Source organism: Salmo salar, chromosome ssa24 (assembly GCF_905237065.1).
Source record: "Salmo salar chromosome ssa24, Ssal_v3.1, whole genome shotgun sequence".
In the NCBI taxonomy this organism is placed as follows: Eukaryota; Metazoa; Chordata; class Actinopteri; order Salmoniformes; family Salmonidae; genus Salmo; species Salmo salar.
This window is the reverse complement of record NC_059465.1, coordinates 6,930,600-6,944,534: the sequence shown is the minus strand read 5'-3', so window position 1 is coordinate 6,944,534 and position 13,935 is coordinate 6,930,600. Positions and strand designations below refer to the sequence as shown.

At 43.2% G+C, this 13,935-nt stretch overlaps 2 protein-coding genes across 2 annotated transcripts in view; one reads left to right on the top strand and one right to left on the bottom strand.

Annotated features, from left to right (window-relative positions):
- The window catches only part of LOC106585177 (lipoxygenase homology domain-containing protein 1), a 46,566-nt gene extending 37,883 nt beyond the window's left edge, over positions 1-8,683 (bottom strand). The window contains exons 1-5 of the mRNA XM_014171093.2: positions 8,535-8,683; positions 7,103-8,035; positions 6,329-6,443; positions 5,956-5,967; positions 493-573 (exon numbers count right to left, since the gene is read on the bottom strand). Coding sequence (XP_014026568.2) covers positions 493-573; positions 5,956-5,967; positions 6,329-6,443; positions 7,103-7,445 — 551 coding nt within the window. The 5' untranslated portion in view covers positions 7,446-8,035; positions 8,535-8,683. The remainder of the gene's footprint in view (positions 1-492; positions 574-5,955; positions 5,968-6,328; positions 6,444-7,102; positions 8,036-8,534) is intronic.
- A 34-nt stretch (positions 8,684-8,717) lies between these two features.
- On the top strand, positions 8,718-11,255 carry LOC106585178 (60S ribosomal protein L37). The gene is made up of 4 exons (XM_014171100.2): positions 8,718-8,974; positions 9,430-9,565; positions 9,883-9,967; positions 11,154-11,255. Exons 1-4 carry the CDS (start codon positions 8,972-8,974, stop codon positions 11,221-11,223), a joined length of 294 nt encoding a protein of 97 aa, XP_014026575.1. The 5' UTR covers positions 8,718-8,971; the 3' UTR covers positions 11,224-11,255.
- The last annotated feature ends 2,680 nt before the right edge of the window (positions 11,256-13,935 follow it).

The window sequence follows — 13,935 nt, the reverse complement described above, 5'->3', positions numbered from 1 at the left end:
ACGCTGCTGGGTTTTTCACGCTCAACAGTTTCCCGTGTGTATCATGAATGGTCCACCACCCAAAGGACATCCAGCCAACTTGACCCAACTGTGGGAAGCATTGGCGTAAACATGTGGAACGCTTTCAACACCTTGTAAAGTCCATGTCCCAACGAACTGAGGCTGTTCTGAGTGCAAAAAGGGGTGCAAGTCAATATTTGGAAGGTGTTCCTAATGTTTTGTTCACTATATATACTGTACCAAATCATACTAAATCCTGAAGGAAAGGTAAAAGTACTACAGGTCTCTAGTGCAGAGTTTCCCAAATGGTGGGTGATAGCTAGTCTCTATTAAGTTGCAACCTAAGTCAGGGTTTTGGCTAGAAACATTGTCTTTGTCTACTTGGTGGGTCACAAAAAATGTTACATTTCGAACCACTGCTCTACAATAGTGTGGAAAATGTACATCTACACACATGTCCAGTCTTCTGTAAAGGCAGAGGATCTGTCATACCGTATCTTCTTCAAAGGCCCAACGTTATGAGTTTTGATCCTAAAGACGTCTGTTTTGTTCTTCTCAAAGGCTGTTCTACTCCTGAAATGGGAATACAAGTAGGATATAAGGTATGAGAATACACAGATATGCATAAAGAACATCCCAACTCATCGCTGTATTTTAAGGTCTTATGCATAATGCTTCAACTGAAATCCATTTATATTCCAAAATATTGAATTTTCACACCCAACAAAAACACATAAGCAGGAGAAACACATGACTAATCATATTACCAAACACACTTGTCTTACTATGTTTTCCTTGCATTTACCTTATAGAAATTATTTGCTGTTTAAACCAAATCACTTCAATAAGTATGAGCCATAGAGTACCACAGTATGATTCATAATACCCATAAAACCTAGCAGTCAAATAAGGAAATGGTTCCAATAGTTTTTCCACCATTATCTTTATAAACACTTAAAATAATTGTATTATGTTTATTAATAATACAATTATTTTATTTTATAAACACTTAAACACTTAAAATAAGGGTTGTGTTTCATGTAGGCTTACACTGGCATTGCATTTTGAAAACCGTGTAAATCTCTCTAGGACAAGGTGACCTTTATCAATATACACTACCGGTCAAAAGTTTTAGAACACCTACCCTACTATGAAATGACACATATGGAATCATGTGGAAACCAAAAAAGTGTTAAACAAATTAAAATATATTTTATATTTGAGATTCTTCAAATAGCCACCCTTTGCCTTGATGACAGCATTGTACACTCTTGGCATTCTCCCAACCAGATTCATGAGGTAGTCACCTGGAATGTATTTCAATTAACAGGTGTGCCTTCTTAAAAGTCAATTTGTGGAATTGATTTCCTTCTTAATGCGTTTGAGCCAATCAGTTGTGTTGTGACAAGGTAGGGGGGTATACAGAAGATAGTCCTATCTGGCAAAAGACCAAGTCCATATTACAAGAGCAGCTCAAATAAGCAAAGAGAAACGACAGTCCATCATTACTTTAAGACATGAAGTCAATACGGAAAATGTCAAGAACTTTGAACGTTTCTTCAAGTGCAGTCGCAAACACCATCAAGCTCTATGATGAAACTGGCTCTCATGAGGACCACCACAGGAATGGAAGACCCAGAGTTACCTCTGCTGCAGAGGATAAGTTCATTAGAGTTACCAGCCTAAGAAATTGCAGCCCAAATAAATGCTTCACAGAGTTAAAGTAACAGACACATCTCAACATCAACTGTTCAGAGGAGACTGAAGTGTGAATCAGGCCTTCATGGTCGAATTGCTGAAAAGAAACCACTCCTAAAGGACGCCAATAAGAAAAAGAGACTTGCTTGGGCCAAGAAACACAAGCAATGGACATTGGACTGGTGGAAATCTGTCCTTTGGTCTGGAGTCCAAATTGGAGATTTTTGGTTCAAACCGCAGTGTCTGTGAGACACGCGGTATGGGTGAATGGATGATCTCTGCATGTGTAGTTCCCACCGTAAAGCATGGAGGAGGAGGTGTTATGGTGCTATTCTGGTGACACTGTCTGTGATTTATTTGAAATTCAAGGCACACTTAACCAGCACGGCTACCACAGCATTCTGCAGCAATACGCCATCCCATCTGGTTTGGGCTTAGTGGGACTATCATTTGTTTTTCAACAAGACAATGACCCAACACACCTCCAGGCTGTGTAAGTGCTATTTGACCAAGAAGGAGAGAAATGGAGTGCTGCATCAGATGACCTCCACAATCCCCCGACCTCAACCAAATTGAGATGGTTTGGGATGAGTCTAACCGCAGAGTGAAGGAAAAGCAGCCAACAAGTGATCAGCATATGTCCATCAGGACTGTTGGAAAAGCATTCCAGGTGAAGCTGGTTGAGAGAATGCCAAGAGTGTGCAAAGCTGGGTGACTATTTGAAGAATCTCAAATATAAAATACATTTTGATTTGTTAAAAAATAAATAATTCCTTTATTTAACTAGGCAAGTCAGTTACGAACAAATTCTTAATTTCAATGACGGCCTAGGAACAGTGGGTTAACTGCCTTGTTCAGGGGCAGAACGACAGATTTTTACCTTGCCAGCTCGGGGATTTGATCTTGCAACCTTTCGGTTACAAGTCCAACACTAACCACTAGGCTACTGTAACGATCGTCGTAGTGGATGGACTAAGGCGCAGCGGGTTGAGTGCTCATATTAACTTTATTAGAACACTTATAAACAAAACAAGAAAAACGAACGGACGACAAACAGTCTTGCAGGCAACACACAGCTATGCAAAGAACAACCTCTCACAAATCCCATGACAAACACATTCCTATTTATAGGACCTTCAATCAGAGGCAACGATAGACCGCTGCCTCCAATTGAAGGCCCCAAATCCAATTACCTAAACATAGAAATGACTAGACAGAACATAGAAACACTAACATAGAACAATGACAAAAACCCCGGAATACATAAACCAAACACCCCTCTACATACACACCCCGAACCATATAAAACAAATACCCCCTGCCACGTCCTGACCAAACTATAATAACAAATAACCCCTTTACTGGTCAGGACATGACAGTAACCCCCCCCCCCCCCCAAAAAAAGGTGCAGACCCCGGATGCACCTAACAAAAAAAATCGGACAAAAATAAACCCCTTAAACTAAACGGAGGGAAGGGAGGGTGGCTGCCGTCACCGACGGCTCCCATGCTACACCCCCCCCTCCTCAAACCTCCTACAGTGGAGGTGGCTCAGGCTCAGGTCTTAGTCCCCTACCTGACCAGTCCACCCCCAATGAATACCTCGGCCTGAAGCCTGTCACTGTAGACCCTGGACTGTACTCTGGGAGCTCCGGACTGTAGGCCGACTCTGGGAGCTCCGGACTGTAGGCCGACTCACTCGGTTCCGGACAGTGGGCCGTCTCCCTTGGTTCCGGACAGTGGGCCGTCTCCCTTGGTTCCGGACAGTGGGCCGTCTCCCTTGGTTCCGGACAGTGGGCCGTCTCCCTTGGTTCCGGACAGTGGGCCGTCTCCCTTGGTTCCGGACAGTGGGCCGTCTCTCTACGGGGCACTGTCGCCGGAGGCTCTGGACGAGGCAGGCACTGTCGCCGGAGGCTCTGGACGAGGGAGGCACTGTCGCCGGACGCTCTGGACGAGGGAGGCACTGTCGCCGGACGCTCTGGACGAGGGAGGCACTGTCGCCGGACGCTCTGGACGAGGGAGGCACTGTCGCCGGACGCTCTGGACGAGGGAGGCACTGTCGCCGGACGCTCTGGACGAGGGGAGGCACTGTCGCCGGACGCTCTGGACGAGGGGAGGCACTGTCGCCGGACGCTCTGGACGAGGGGAGGCACTGTCGCCGGACGCTCTGGACGAGGGGAGGCACTGTCGCCGGACGCTCTGGACGAGGGGAGGCACTGTCGCCGGACGCTCTGGACGAGGGGAGGCACTGTCGCCGGACGCTCTGGACGAGGGAGGCACTGTCGCCGGACGCTCTGGACGAGGGAGGCACTGTCGCCGGACACTCTGGACGAGGGAGGCACTGTCGCCGGACACTCTGGACGAGGGAGGCACTGTCGCCGGACACTCTGGACGAGGGAGGCACTGTCGCCGGACACTCTGGACGAGGCACTGTCGCCGGACACTCTGGACGAGGCACTGTCGCCGGACACTCTGGACGAGGCACTGTCGCCGGACACTCTGGACGAGGCACTGTCGCCGGACACTCTGGACGAGGCACTGTCGCCGGACACTCTGGACGAGGCACTGTCGCCGGACTCTCTGGACGAGGCACTGTCGCCGGAAGTTCTGGACTGAGCTGACGCACTGGAAGCCCGGTGCGTGGTGCTGGCTTCGGATGTGCCAGACTGGAGACACGCACCTCACGGCTAGTGCGAGGAGCGGGAACAGGATACACTGGACCGTGAAGGCGCACTGGCGGTCTCGAGCGCAGTACTGGCTCCACCCTTACTGGCTGGATGCCCGCTTCCCCCTGGCAAATGCGGGGCGCTGGCACCGCGCACACCGGCCTGTAAATGCTTGGCCTCGACACCGTGCGCATCACTCCAACGCACGGGACTTGACCAGTAATAGGCTGCCTCCAATAAGCACGGGGAGTTGGCTTGCGGCTTAATCCTGGCCCCGCCAAACTACCCGTGTGCCCCCCCCCAAAAAAATCTTGGGGCTGCCTCTCAGGCTTAAATGCCAACCGTGTACCCCTGTAACAGTCCCGGTCTTCGTTCCATCTTTGCCGTTCCTCTCTTGCTGTCTCCACCTGTCTCCATGGCAGGGTCTTGTCCCCTGCCATTATCTCCTCCCATGTCCACGATGTCCTCCACTCCCTTTTCTCCCTGGCCCAGGATCTGCTTGGTCCGTGTTTGGTGGGAGGTTCTGTAACGGTCATCATAGTGGATGGACCAAGGCGCAGCGGGTTGAGTGCTCATATTAACTTTATTAGAACACTTATAAACAAAACAAGAAAAACAAACGGCCGACAAAGTCTTGCAGGCAACACACAGCTATGCAAAGAACAACCTCCCACAAATCCCATGACAAACACATTGCTATTTATAGGACCTTCAATCAGAGGCAACGATAGACAGCTGCCTCCAATTGAAGGCCCCAACCCCAATTACCTAAACATAGAAATAGAAATGACTAGACAGAACATAGAATACACTAACATAGAACAATGACAAAAACCCCGGAATACATAAACCAAACACCCCTCTACATACACACCCCGAACCATATAAAACAAATACCCCCTGCCACGTCCTGACCAAACTATAATAACAAATAACCCCTTTACTGGTCAGGACGTGACAGCAACACTGCCGCCCTGATTCCATATGTGTTATTTCATAGTTTTGATGCCTTCACTATTATTCTACAATGTAGAAAATAGTTCAAATAAAGAAAAACCCTTGAATGAGTAGGTGTTCTAAAACTTTTGACCAGTAGTGTATTTACCCGCTGAAAATGAAATGCGAATTAGCTGCTAATGTGGCTATCATTAAGAACTACAAATACAATGGTGATCTAGACGAGACTGACAAATTGAGGCAAAGGTAAGAATCTCTGAATTAACTATCTAATGTTAGCTAAATGTAGTAATGAATAAATTGGCTACATTTCTTTAAATTGACAATTCTTTGAACTGACTGATGCAAGTTTTAAATTGACACAATACCTGTTTAGCAAGGGTTTAAACTAGAGATGACGTGCAGGGATTTGTAGTCTTTCATGATGTCTACTTTGATGCTAATTAGCATTTTCAAATATGAGAATAAATAGAGCCGAATATATTGATAAAAGTCACCTTGCCCGAGAAAGATTTTTTTTTTATTCTTATGTTCCCCAGATGACAGTTCTGCTCAAAATACTAATTATGTATTTTCAACAATCAAAAATACAGGATAAAATGTGACCCAACAGTAAAAAATTACCACTGAAATACCTCTTTTCCGTGCTGTGTAATTGGAGATAAAAGGATAAAGAACAGGTGTTAAACCTCAAACTAGCAGAAACAATCAATATATGTTTTGCAATTTACATTACATTTTACATTTACGTCATTTAGCAGACGCTCTTACCTAGAGCGACTTACAAATTGGTGCATTCACCTTATGATAATGTATGTCAGTGTAATGAGAGGATTGGCTCTAATTAGATTACAGTTCAGATTTCTGTAGAGCTTTTCATGTTGTCTCAGTTAGGCTAACAACATCAATGTCAATTAGATTAAAATACAAACTGATAATTGAATACTTTTATTTATTCAAAAATTCAATTTTATATAATATCTAAGACAGCCCACAAAGGGGACTCACTTGCTAGCCAGGTGCACCTTCGGAGTGATGCCATATTCCCCGAAGAGAGTGATAAACACGTTGGCATCGGTGCCCGCCCCCCTCTCATCTCCAGTGATGGTCACCACCTCATACACTGCAGGGGTGTATGACATGGCAAAGAGAGAGTTAGAGGCACAGACAGACAGACAAAAAACACGGACAGATCGAGAATGAGATATAGTGTGTGTAAGTGTGAGTGAGTGACTAAAACAGTACTGTAGAGTGAAAAAGAAAGAAAGTCTACAACTAGTTGTAAGTATTCTAGGTAGACACCCCAAAAAATGTAATAACAATGTCAGGTCCTTTTCATTAAGTTAAACAAGCTATTGTTATTGATAGGTGTCATGTTACATTTGAGATGCAGACATAGGCCTACCTCATACCTGTGAATACTTTAAGTGTTGTATTACCCAGAAAATTGAGGTCAACAATGAAGCTATTACACCAGGAACCAGCAACGATACAGCCATTGTATTAATCAAATGCAGTCAACCTATTAAGAGGGGAGCTCATGCATTGAGAAATAGTTAAGGACTCAAATATTTTTTGTGTAGTAGACCTATTATATTTCTGGCAAACATGCTTGAAGCTAGCCAGCCAATAATACTATGAGGTCTGAATTTTGTATGTTCTTCCATTTATTGTTTGTGCCCATTAATTACCGTTATGTTTGATGCTGTGACCTGCTTCTGTTCCTGATCTGTGTGTCACATTCTAGTTACACAGTACAATGTACAATATAATGTGTCATACCTTTCTTCTTGTGGTACTCATCCTCATAGTTCTCCATGGTATCTGGCTCATAGTTCCGTAGTTCATTCTCATAGATCTCCACGTAGTTCTCAACCAGCTTCTTTTTTTTGCCTTTCCCCTTTTTGGTGTCCTCATCACTGTCCCCCCCTGAGCCTTTCTTGGCCTTTTTCTTCTTCTTTTTGCCGTCCCCTTCTTCATCTCCCTGTTCGCGAGGTTGTTCGCCCTCTTTCTTGTCCTTTTTGGATTTTTTGTCGTCGTCTTTAGATTTTTTGTCCTTTGACCCCATGACGTTCTCCTGGTTGTCTTTCTTCTTCTTTGTTCCCTTACTGGTGGCCTCAATCATACCAGGGAGCCTCTCTGCTCTCTTTTTCTTGTTATCGATGGTATCACTGTGATCTTCATCATCTGTACTCTTAGACTCACTGCTTCTCACCTCATACTCCTCCTCGCTGTCCTTCTTAGCTTTCTTCTTATTTTTCTTTACTTTTCCTTTGTTCTCCCCCTTTTTCTTGCTGCTTTTTACATCAGGCTCAGAGGTGTCAGAGTGGTACCCTTCTTCTGGAGCTTTTGATTTCTTTCTCTTCCCCCTGCCAGCTCCAGCATCCTCTGTGCCAGTGACCCTATTATGCTTCTTCTTGGGCTCTGGCTCCTGATCCTCTGAGCTCTCGTCATCCACCTCTTCGGTTCCACCACTGCCCTTGGCATTGTTTTTTTTTTCTTTTTCGGGGACATCTTTAATTTATTTACTACCTTGTAACTGTAACTGATTCCAGTGTGTACCGGTGAAACACGATTAAACTGACCTGTAGTGCCACCGTAGTGACCAGCCGGTGCAAGCAGGATGGGGCCAGAACCGAACAGACTCTTGGGTAGAGCAGACTGCAGGGTGGCTTGAGGTGGCTGGGGCAGCCCTCTCCTGCTGTAGTTCCCCACCTGAAACAGTAACAGCCACTGAGCTCATAAAAAATTACTATCACTGCTGGGTTGTCACCTGATCAGTCGAGAAAGCCCCTGTAAAAATTGAGAACAGACAGAAAATTCTAACCTACATTAGAAGCTGATGAGGGTTCTACAACTTAAGAAAGGAGATATGTGGTTCAAACAATAAAAATTCAGACAACCTGCCACTGTTTTGGTAAACCGCTGAGGGATGGAGCTGGAGAAATGTAACCACTCAAATTCATTGACAGAGCTATGCATGCAAGTTCTTTACATACATGATATACAAATTGTAGTTTTAATGTTTTGAGGCAATAAAGTATTTACAATTACTTTGTTTACAAACAATGGAATTAAACATGTTTATATTTTGTGCTGTGATGGGATACGACAGCAGAACTAAAGGCATTTACGTTATATTCTTTCAGTCAATGGATATCATTTATGATGACTCCCTGGTGACTATATAGGATTAAAAAATTTTTTCAAGTACCTCCTAAATCGCTCCATAAACTTCATGTAGTCATGATGAAAGTCCAGAGAAATATGCATAAAGAGAAATAAGTAGTAAGCACGTGAGCAAGGGAGATGAAAATTATAATGTCGGATTTTCTGGATTCAAAATTGGCAGTAGCCTCAACAGACCGCTAGTACTCGCTGTTGATCCTGTCTCTCGAGGCAAAATTGGCATCTGGCATGATGGGATAACATTATCTCAAAATAAAAATTATAATTATAATACAATACATGTTGTATTACAGTATTTTGTATTTAAATTTCAACGACCAATATCAATTTGTTACGTTCCGTGCTAGTGAAAGGAACACATTATTGGCAGCTCTTGTATTGCTACAGCATACCGGAACGGACTGAATTTAGTGCAACACAAAACCTTTTTCCGGTCTCTGTCGTGTGAACTTCGGCAAGAAGATGGTAAGAGTGGACCAAGATTACACAGAAAATCTCAAATCATCTGCTTTAATGCATTTTCTCCCATATCATCTGCATTATTGTTGTGGAGATGAGAGCAATGAAGTGTCACAGACCCCAGTATTTCACGGGTTCAGTTTCATAATCAGTTATCAACCCGATTAATGAACTGTAACGTTAACTAGTTTCCCAATCATTCTCAAAATGAAAGCAAACCATTATTTTTGGCCCCCATAAAATAAACAATTTTAAAGACGGCATTCATTAGTATGTCCTTATTTTCATTGTGTAAAAAAAGCGAAAGCCGTGCCTAGGTTCTACTGATTTTCACTAGCATCACGTTAGCCAGCCAACTGACATAGCTATGTGACATTATTCAGTTGTATGTAATGTTGTGTTTGGAATGAACTATACTGTCCAATTGTTATTGCTTATCATACATGTTTTATGTTTCCCAGACGAAGGGAACGTCGTCATTTGGTAAACGTCGCAACAAGACGCACGCCCTGTGTCGTCGGTGCGGCTCCAAGGCATACCACCTCCAGAAGTCCTCCTGCGGAAAGTGTGGCTACCCCGAAAAGCGCAAGAGAAAGTGTGAGTGGCTCATGCTGTTCTTGAATGTCTGGCAGGTGGTTAGCTAGTTGTTATTGATCAATCAGCGCATCCATCGGTGTGACCATTGGGGACTCATCAGAGAGTCTACTGGATGGATGGATGTATGCTGCAGGTCATGTCAAGAGTTTTCGGTGATGCATAACGTTATGTCAAAAAGAAAAGACAGCTGAAATTAAAGGTGTCCGCACACGCAGCAGTGACATTTTGCGCGTACAAATTTGTTTTTGGAAGGGTTTAGTCAAGCTCCAGTTTTGCTCTTCATTGATTCTAACACGCTCATCATTTTACCCGTGCAGATAACTGGAGTGCCAAGGCCAAGCGACGCAACACTACCGGAACTGGCCGTATCAGACACCTGAGGGTCGTCTACCGCAGATTCAGGTGAGTCCAACATCCTTCTTGCAATGAATTTCAAGGGTGGTTTGCATTTGTACATCAAATGCAGACAGAAGGCAATGTTTCCCACGGAATTCAAAGAAGAACTGTTCTTTAGGCATGAGTATGTACCTCAATCTTTCCATTGTTTGCATGCATTTTTGTCTGTTGAATGTGAGACTGGATTAAACGTTTTGTCGTGTGATAGAGAAGCACCTGATTTGCCCCCCTTTTCTGACCTGCAGAGTCACTTGAGTCCGTGTATGTCCTTACAGTAGGCCCTATGTAATGTAACAGGTGTGATTTCACTAGCTAGGTTTGCCTTGATGGATTTGGTTGTGGTCTACACAGATACATTTCAGTGCCGGGTTGAACCCTCAGTTTTGTTGATGTTGAGATAATATTAAGGGTTATTTGATATACCATGAGGTAGGTGGTGTTAGTTTTATTCGTTTTTATTAGTTTAGTTAGTGACTATTAGGTAAACTACTCGTCAAATGTGTTTTTCTGCAATAAAATTGTGACTAGGCTGGCATGATTTGACAAGGCCATGGCAGTGAGAGACTTGAATGCTTGTTGACATCACATGATCACTGGAGACTTTTGATATCGCCAAGTTGGAAGGCTTATTTCACTGTTCTTTCTTGAATGTTACCTGGCGCGAACAGATATTGTTGCTATGTAAGTTGCTAGCGAAAGGCCAGTCTCGTATCACATACTCAGCTCTAAGACGTGATGGTAGATTCATTTCTAGTAGACTTATAGACAACACTGAAACGGGCTATTTATACCCAGTTAAGGGCAGAAAAGCTAAAAGAAACCAGAAAGATAAAGACAAGTGGGAGGCCATGTAACAATGGAGAGCCGTTGTACCACACATCACATTGGTCGTAGTGTTAACCCATACAGAAGTTATTTTGATCCGGATGACACTGAAGTTGGACACTGCTTTATAACACATCCAGAAGATTTTTAAGATGCAGAGTAGGCTTATATCAATTGAAAAGAAAGGAAAATACCCCAATTACTCTTCTGCCGTGCCACCTTCTAAGCGGGTGGTACATGTTGGGGGATGGATGGGGTTACGTTCCTCACAATGTAAAACATTTGAGACCTACTGATATAAATGTAGTTTACAATTCATTGTCCTCCTTCCTCATTAACACATTTAATTTTCTCTTGTCTTTTCCAGGAATGGATTCCGTGAGGGAACTGTCCCTAAGCCTAAGAGGGCAGCAGTGGCTGCCTCTAGCTCTTCCTAGGCTGAGTTTGAAATAAATTCATCATAAAACAACTTGATGGCCTCTCGTCCTCTTCATTGGTCAGTTTTAGGTTATACAATGAAAATCAAAATGTTGAACGGTTAACTCTGACAAGAACCCTAGCAGCAACCATTAAGTGTTGGGATCAATGGAAGCTGCTGAGGGGAGAACGGCTCATAATAATGGCCGGAACAAAGCAAATGGAATGGCATCAAAACACCTGGAAACCATGTGTTTGATGTATTTGAAACCGTTCCACTGATTCTGCTCCAGCCATTACTACGAGTCCGTTCTCCCCAATTAACGTGCCACCCCAATTAACGTGCCACCAACCTCCTGTGGTTGGGATTCAGTTTTATCACTAAAACTTGTTTGAAGGAAGGTTTTTCCTGCAACCAGTAGAGGGACACATTTCTTCATGGTTGTTTCTTGAGGATCTGAAAAATAATCTGAAATAATAGGGCTCTATTTTGCTGTGCGTCTAGGAATATTAATTCAGGACCACCAGTGTGCTGAGAAAAATGTATAATTCTAAAATATTCTTCATTATGCTCTTAAATTTCTTCATGTGCGCCTACATTTTTCAATTTAGGTGCACCTTGTAAAAAATGGTCAGCGTAGAGCCCTGAATGATTCACTTGTTTATTCTTCAAAGTGCATAAGGCAGAAAAGGTTTAGGATTCTTCAGTCACAGTATTGTGATTTGACAAAAGAGGCATGAGGGAGGGGGAAAAAGCTTGTTTGAATAGATATTTGGCAGTTCTACAAATAAATATATTTCCCACAATTCAAACTACTGGATAAAATGTGAAAATGACATGGGACTAACTGTTATAGTAACCAGTAATTGGCTTCAATACAGTAACTGCAAATCACTGATATGTTTGAATATACGTTCAAAGGGTTTCCCTAGGGCTGGTATACAGACAGTGATACTTGTGGTTAACCAAACATCATTACAGTGTTCTTACTTTCAAAGAGCCCAATCCCACAGATCCTCTATAGCTGTCAGGTGACACTGTCAGTTTGCCAGACCAGATGTCCATGAGGTTTTCCTGCACGGCCACTTGGAGAGCATCTCAAAGCCACAATGTGTATGGCCTCTTCCATTCACTGAACATAATAACGTTTAGAAGTCCATGTGATAGGAAATGTATCTAGCTTTGGTTTTATAATAGATGAAGCCAAACTCAGTGGCTCTTCTCATATCTACATGTCAACAGTGTTTTAGTGTAAAGGTATGTGGTAGAGTTGTTACATGTGCATGACACTGTTTTGGAGATGTTTGACATAACATGTAGAATTGGAATATAAGTAGCTGGCACACCATAGATGGGTTTGAGTGGTGTTTTGCATTGCAGAGAAAGTTCTGTCTTCTCCAGTTTTCCATTAGTCCATAATCTCCCAATTTAATTGGATTCCCATGGCTGTATATGCTTATTTTCTATCAGAATCCAGAAGGAGCTTTATCATAACAAAGCCGCTAGTCGCTAAAAAGACACACAAAAATAAACACCATGGCAACTCCCACAGTCCATACAGGATGAAGTGGCGGGAATTAAGAGGAGATATTTTGTCACAGCAGGAAAGGAGAAGAACCTATCCACAGACGGTGTGTGTCAAAACTCAGGCTGAACTTTACCTGTGTTTGTTTTCCTTACTGAAAGTGTTGCAAGAGGACAAAGCTCTTTGAAAAACTTGATACTAAGTCCACAAATGTGAGGAATTTTACTCCCAGTATAGTCCGAGTTGGCATGTCAGCATCAATAAGGTAAAAAAAGGTACTGGACTTTTGAAGTACCTTTGTAGCAGGGTTATATAACCTACCAATGGATCCATTTCAAACAGCCAGATGTGTCCAAACTGAGAACCAACTGCTTGTTCCTTTATTTAGACTAATCCTTCAGTTTCTAACAACCAGATACTGAATATGTACTATATCATGGAAGATATCATCTTGGTCAACTCTGAGTCAAGTGTTCTGTGAGTGTCCATAGAACCTAATGGATTAAACCCCAGTGTTTTACCCCAGCACAATTCCAGTAGAAACTTTGCTTGCGGTGCAATGAATTATATTTTAAATCTTCAAAAGATGGCTTTTGTGTGTGTGTGTGTGTGTGTGTGTGTGTGTGTGTGTGTGTGTGTGTGTGTGTGTGTGTGTGTGTGTGTGTGTGTGTGTGTGTGTGTGTGTGTGTGTGTAAAAGAAAAAGGGAGATGATGAGCCAACCACTTGGATGCCTAACAGCCAGACTGTTATTTTGGGACAGGTTCGTTGCAAATTGGAAAAGGAATTGTTCTGAAAGGAAATATACAGTGCATTTGGAAAGTATTCAGACCCCTTGACTTTTTCCACATTTTGTTATGTTACAGCCTTATTCTAAAATAAAAAATAAAAATCCTGTCTACACACGGTAGTAACCCATAATGACGAAGCAAAAACAGGGTTTTAGAAAATGTTGCTAATTTATTGAAATAACCTGAAGTATGACCTTTACATAAGTATTCAGACCGTTTAGTCAGTACTTTGTTGAAGCACCTTTGGCAGCGATTACAGCCTAGAGTCTTCTTGGGTATGACGCTACAAGCTTGGCACACCTGTATTTGGGGAGTTTGTCCCATTCTTCTCTGCAGATCCTTTCAAGCTCTGTCAGGTTGGATGGGGAGCGTTGCTGCACAGCTATTTTCAGGTCTCTTCAGAGATGTTCGATCGGG

What these genes read in the sequence shown, in the direction of transcription:
- LOC106585178 (XM_014171100.2), top strand. An exon ending in CGAAAAGCGCAAGAGAAAGT is followed by an intron (nt 9,566 to 9,882) that starts GTGAGTGGCTCA and finishes TTACCCGTGCAG; the next exon opens with ATAACTGGAGTGCCAAGGCC. An exon ending in GTCGTCTACCGCAGATTCAG is followed by an intron (nt 9,968 to 11,153) that starts GTGAGTCCAACA and finishes TGTCTTTTCCAG; the next exon opens with GAATGGATTCCGTGAGGGAA.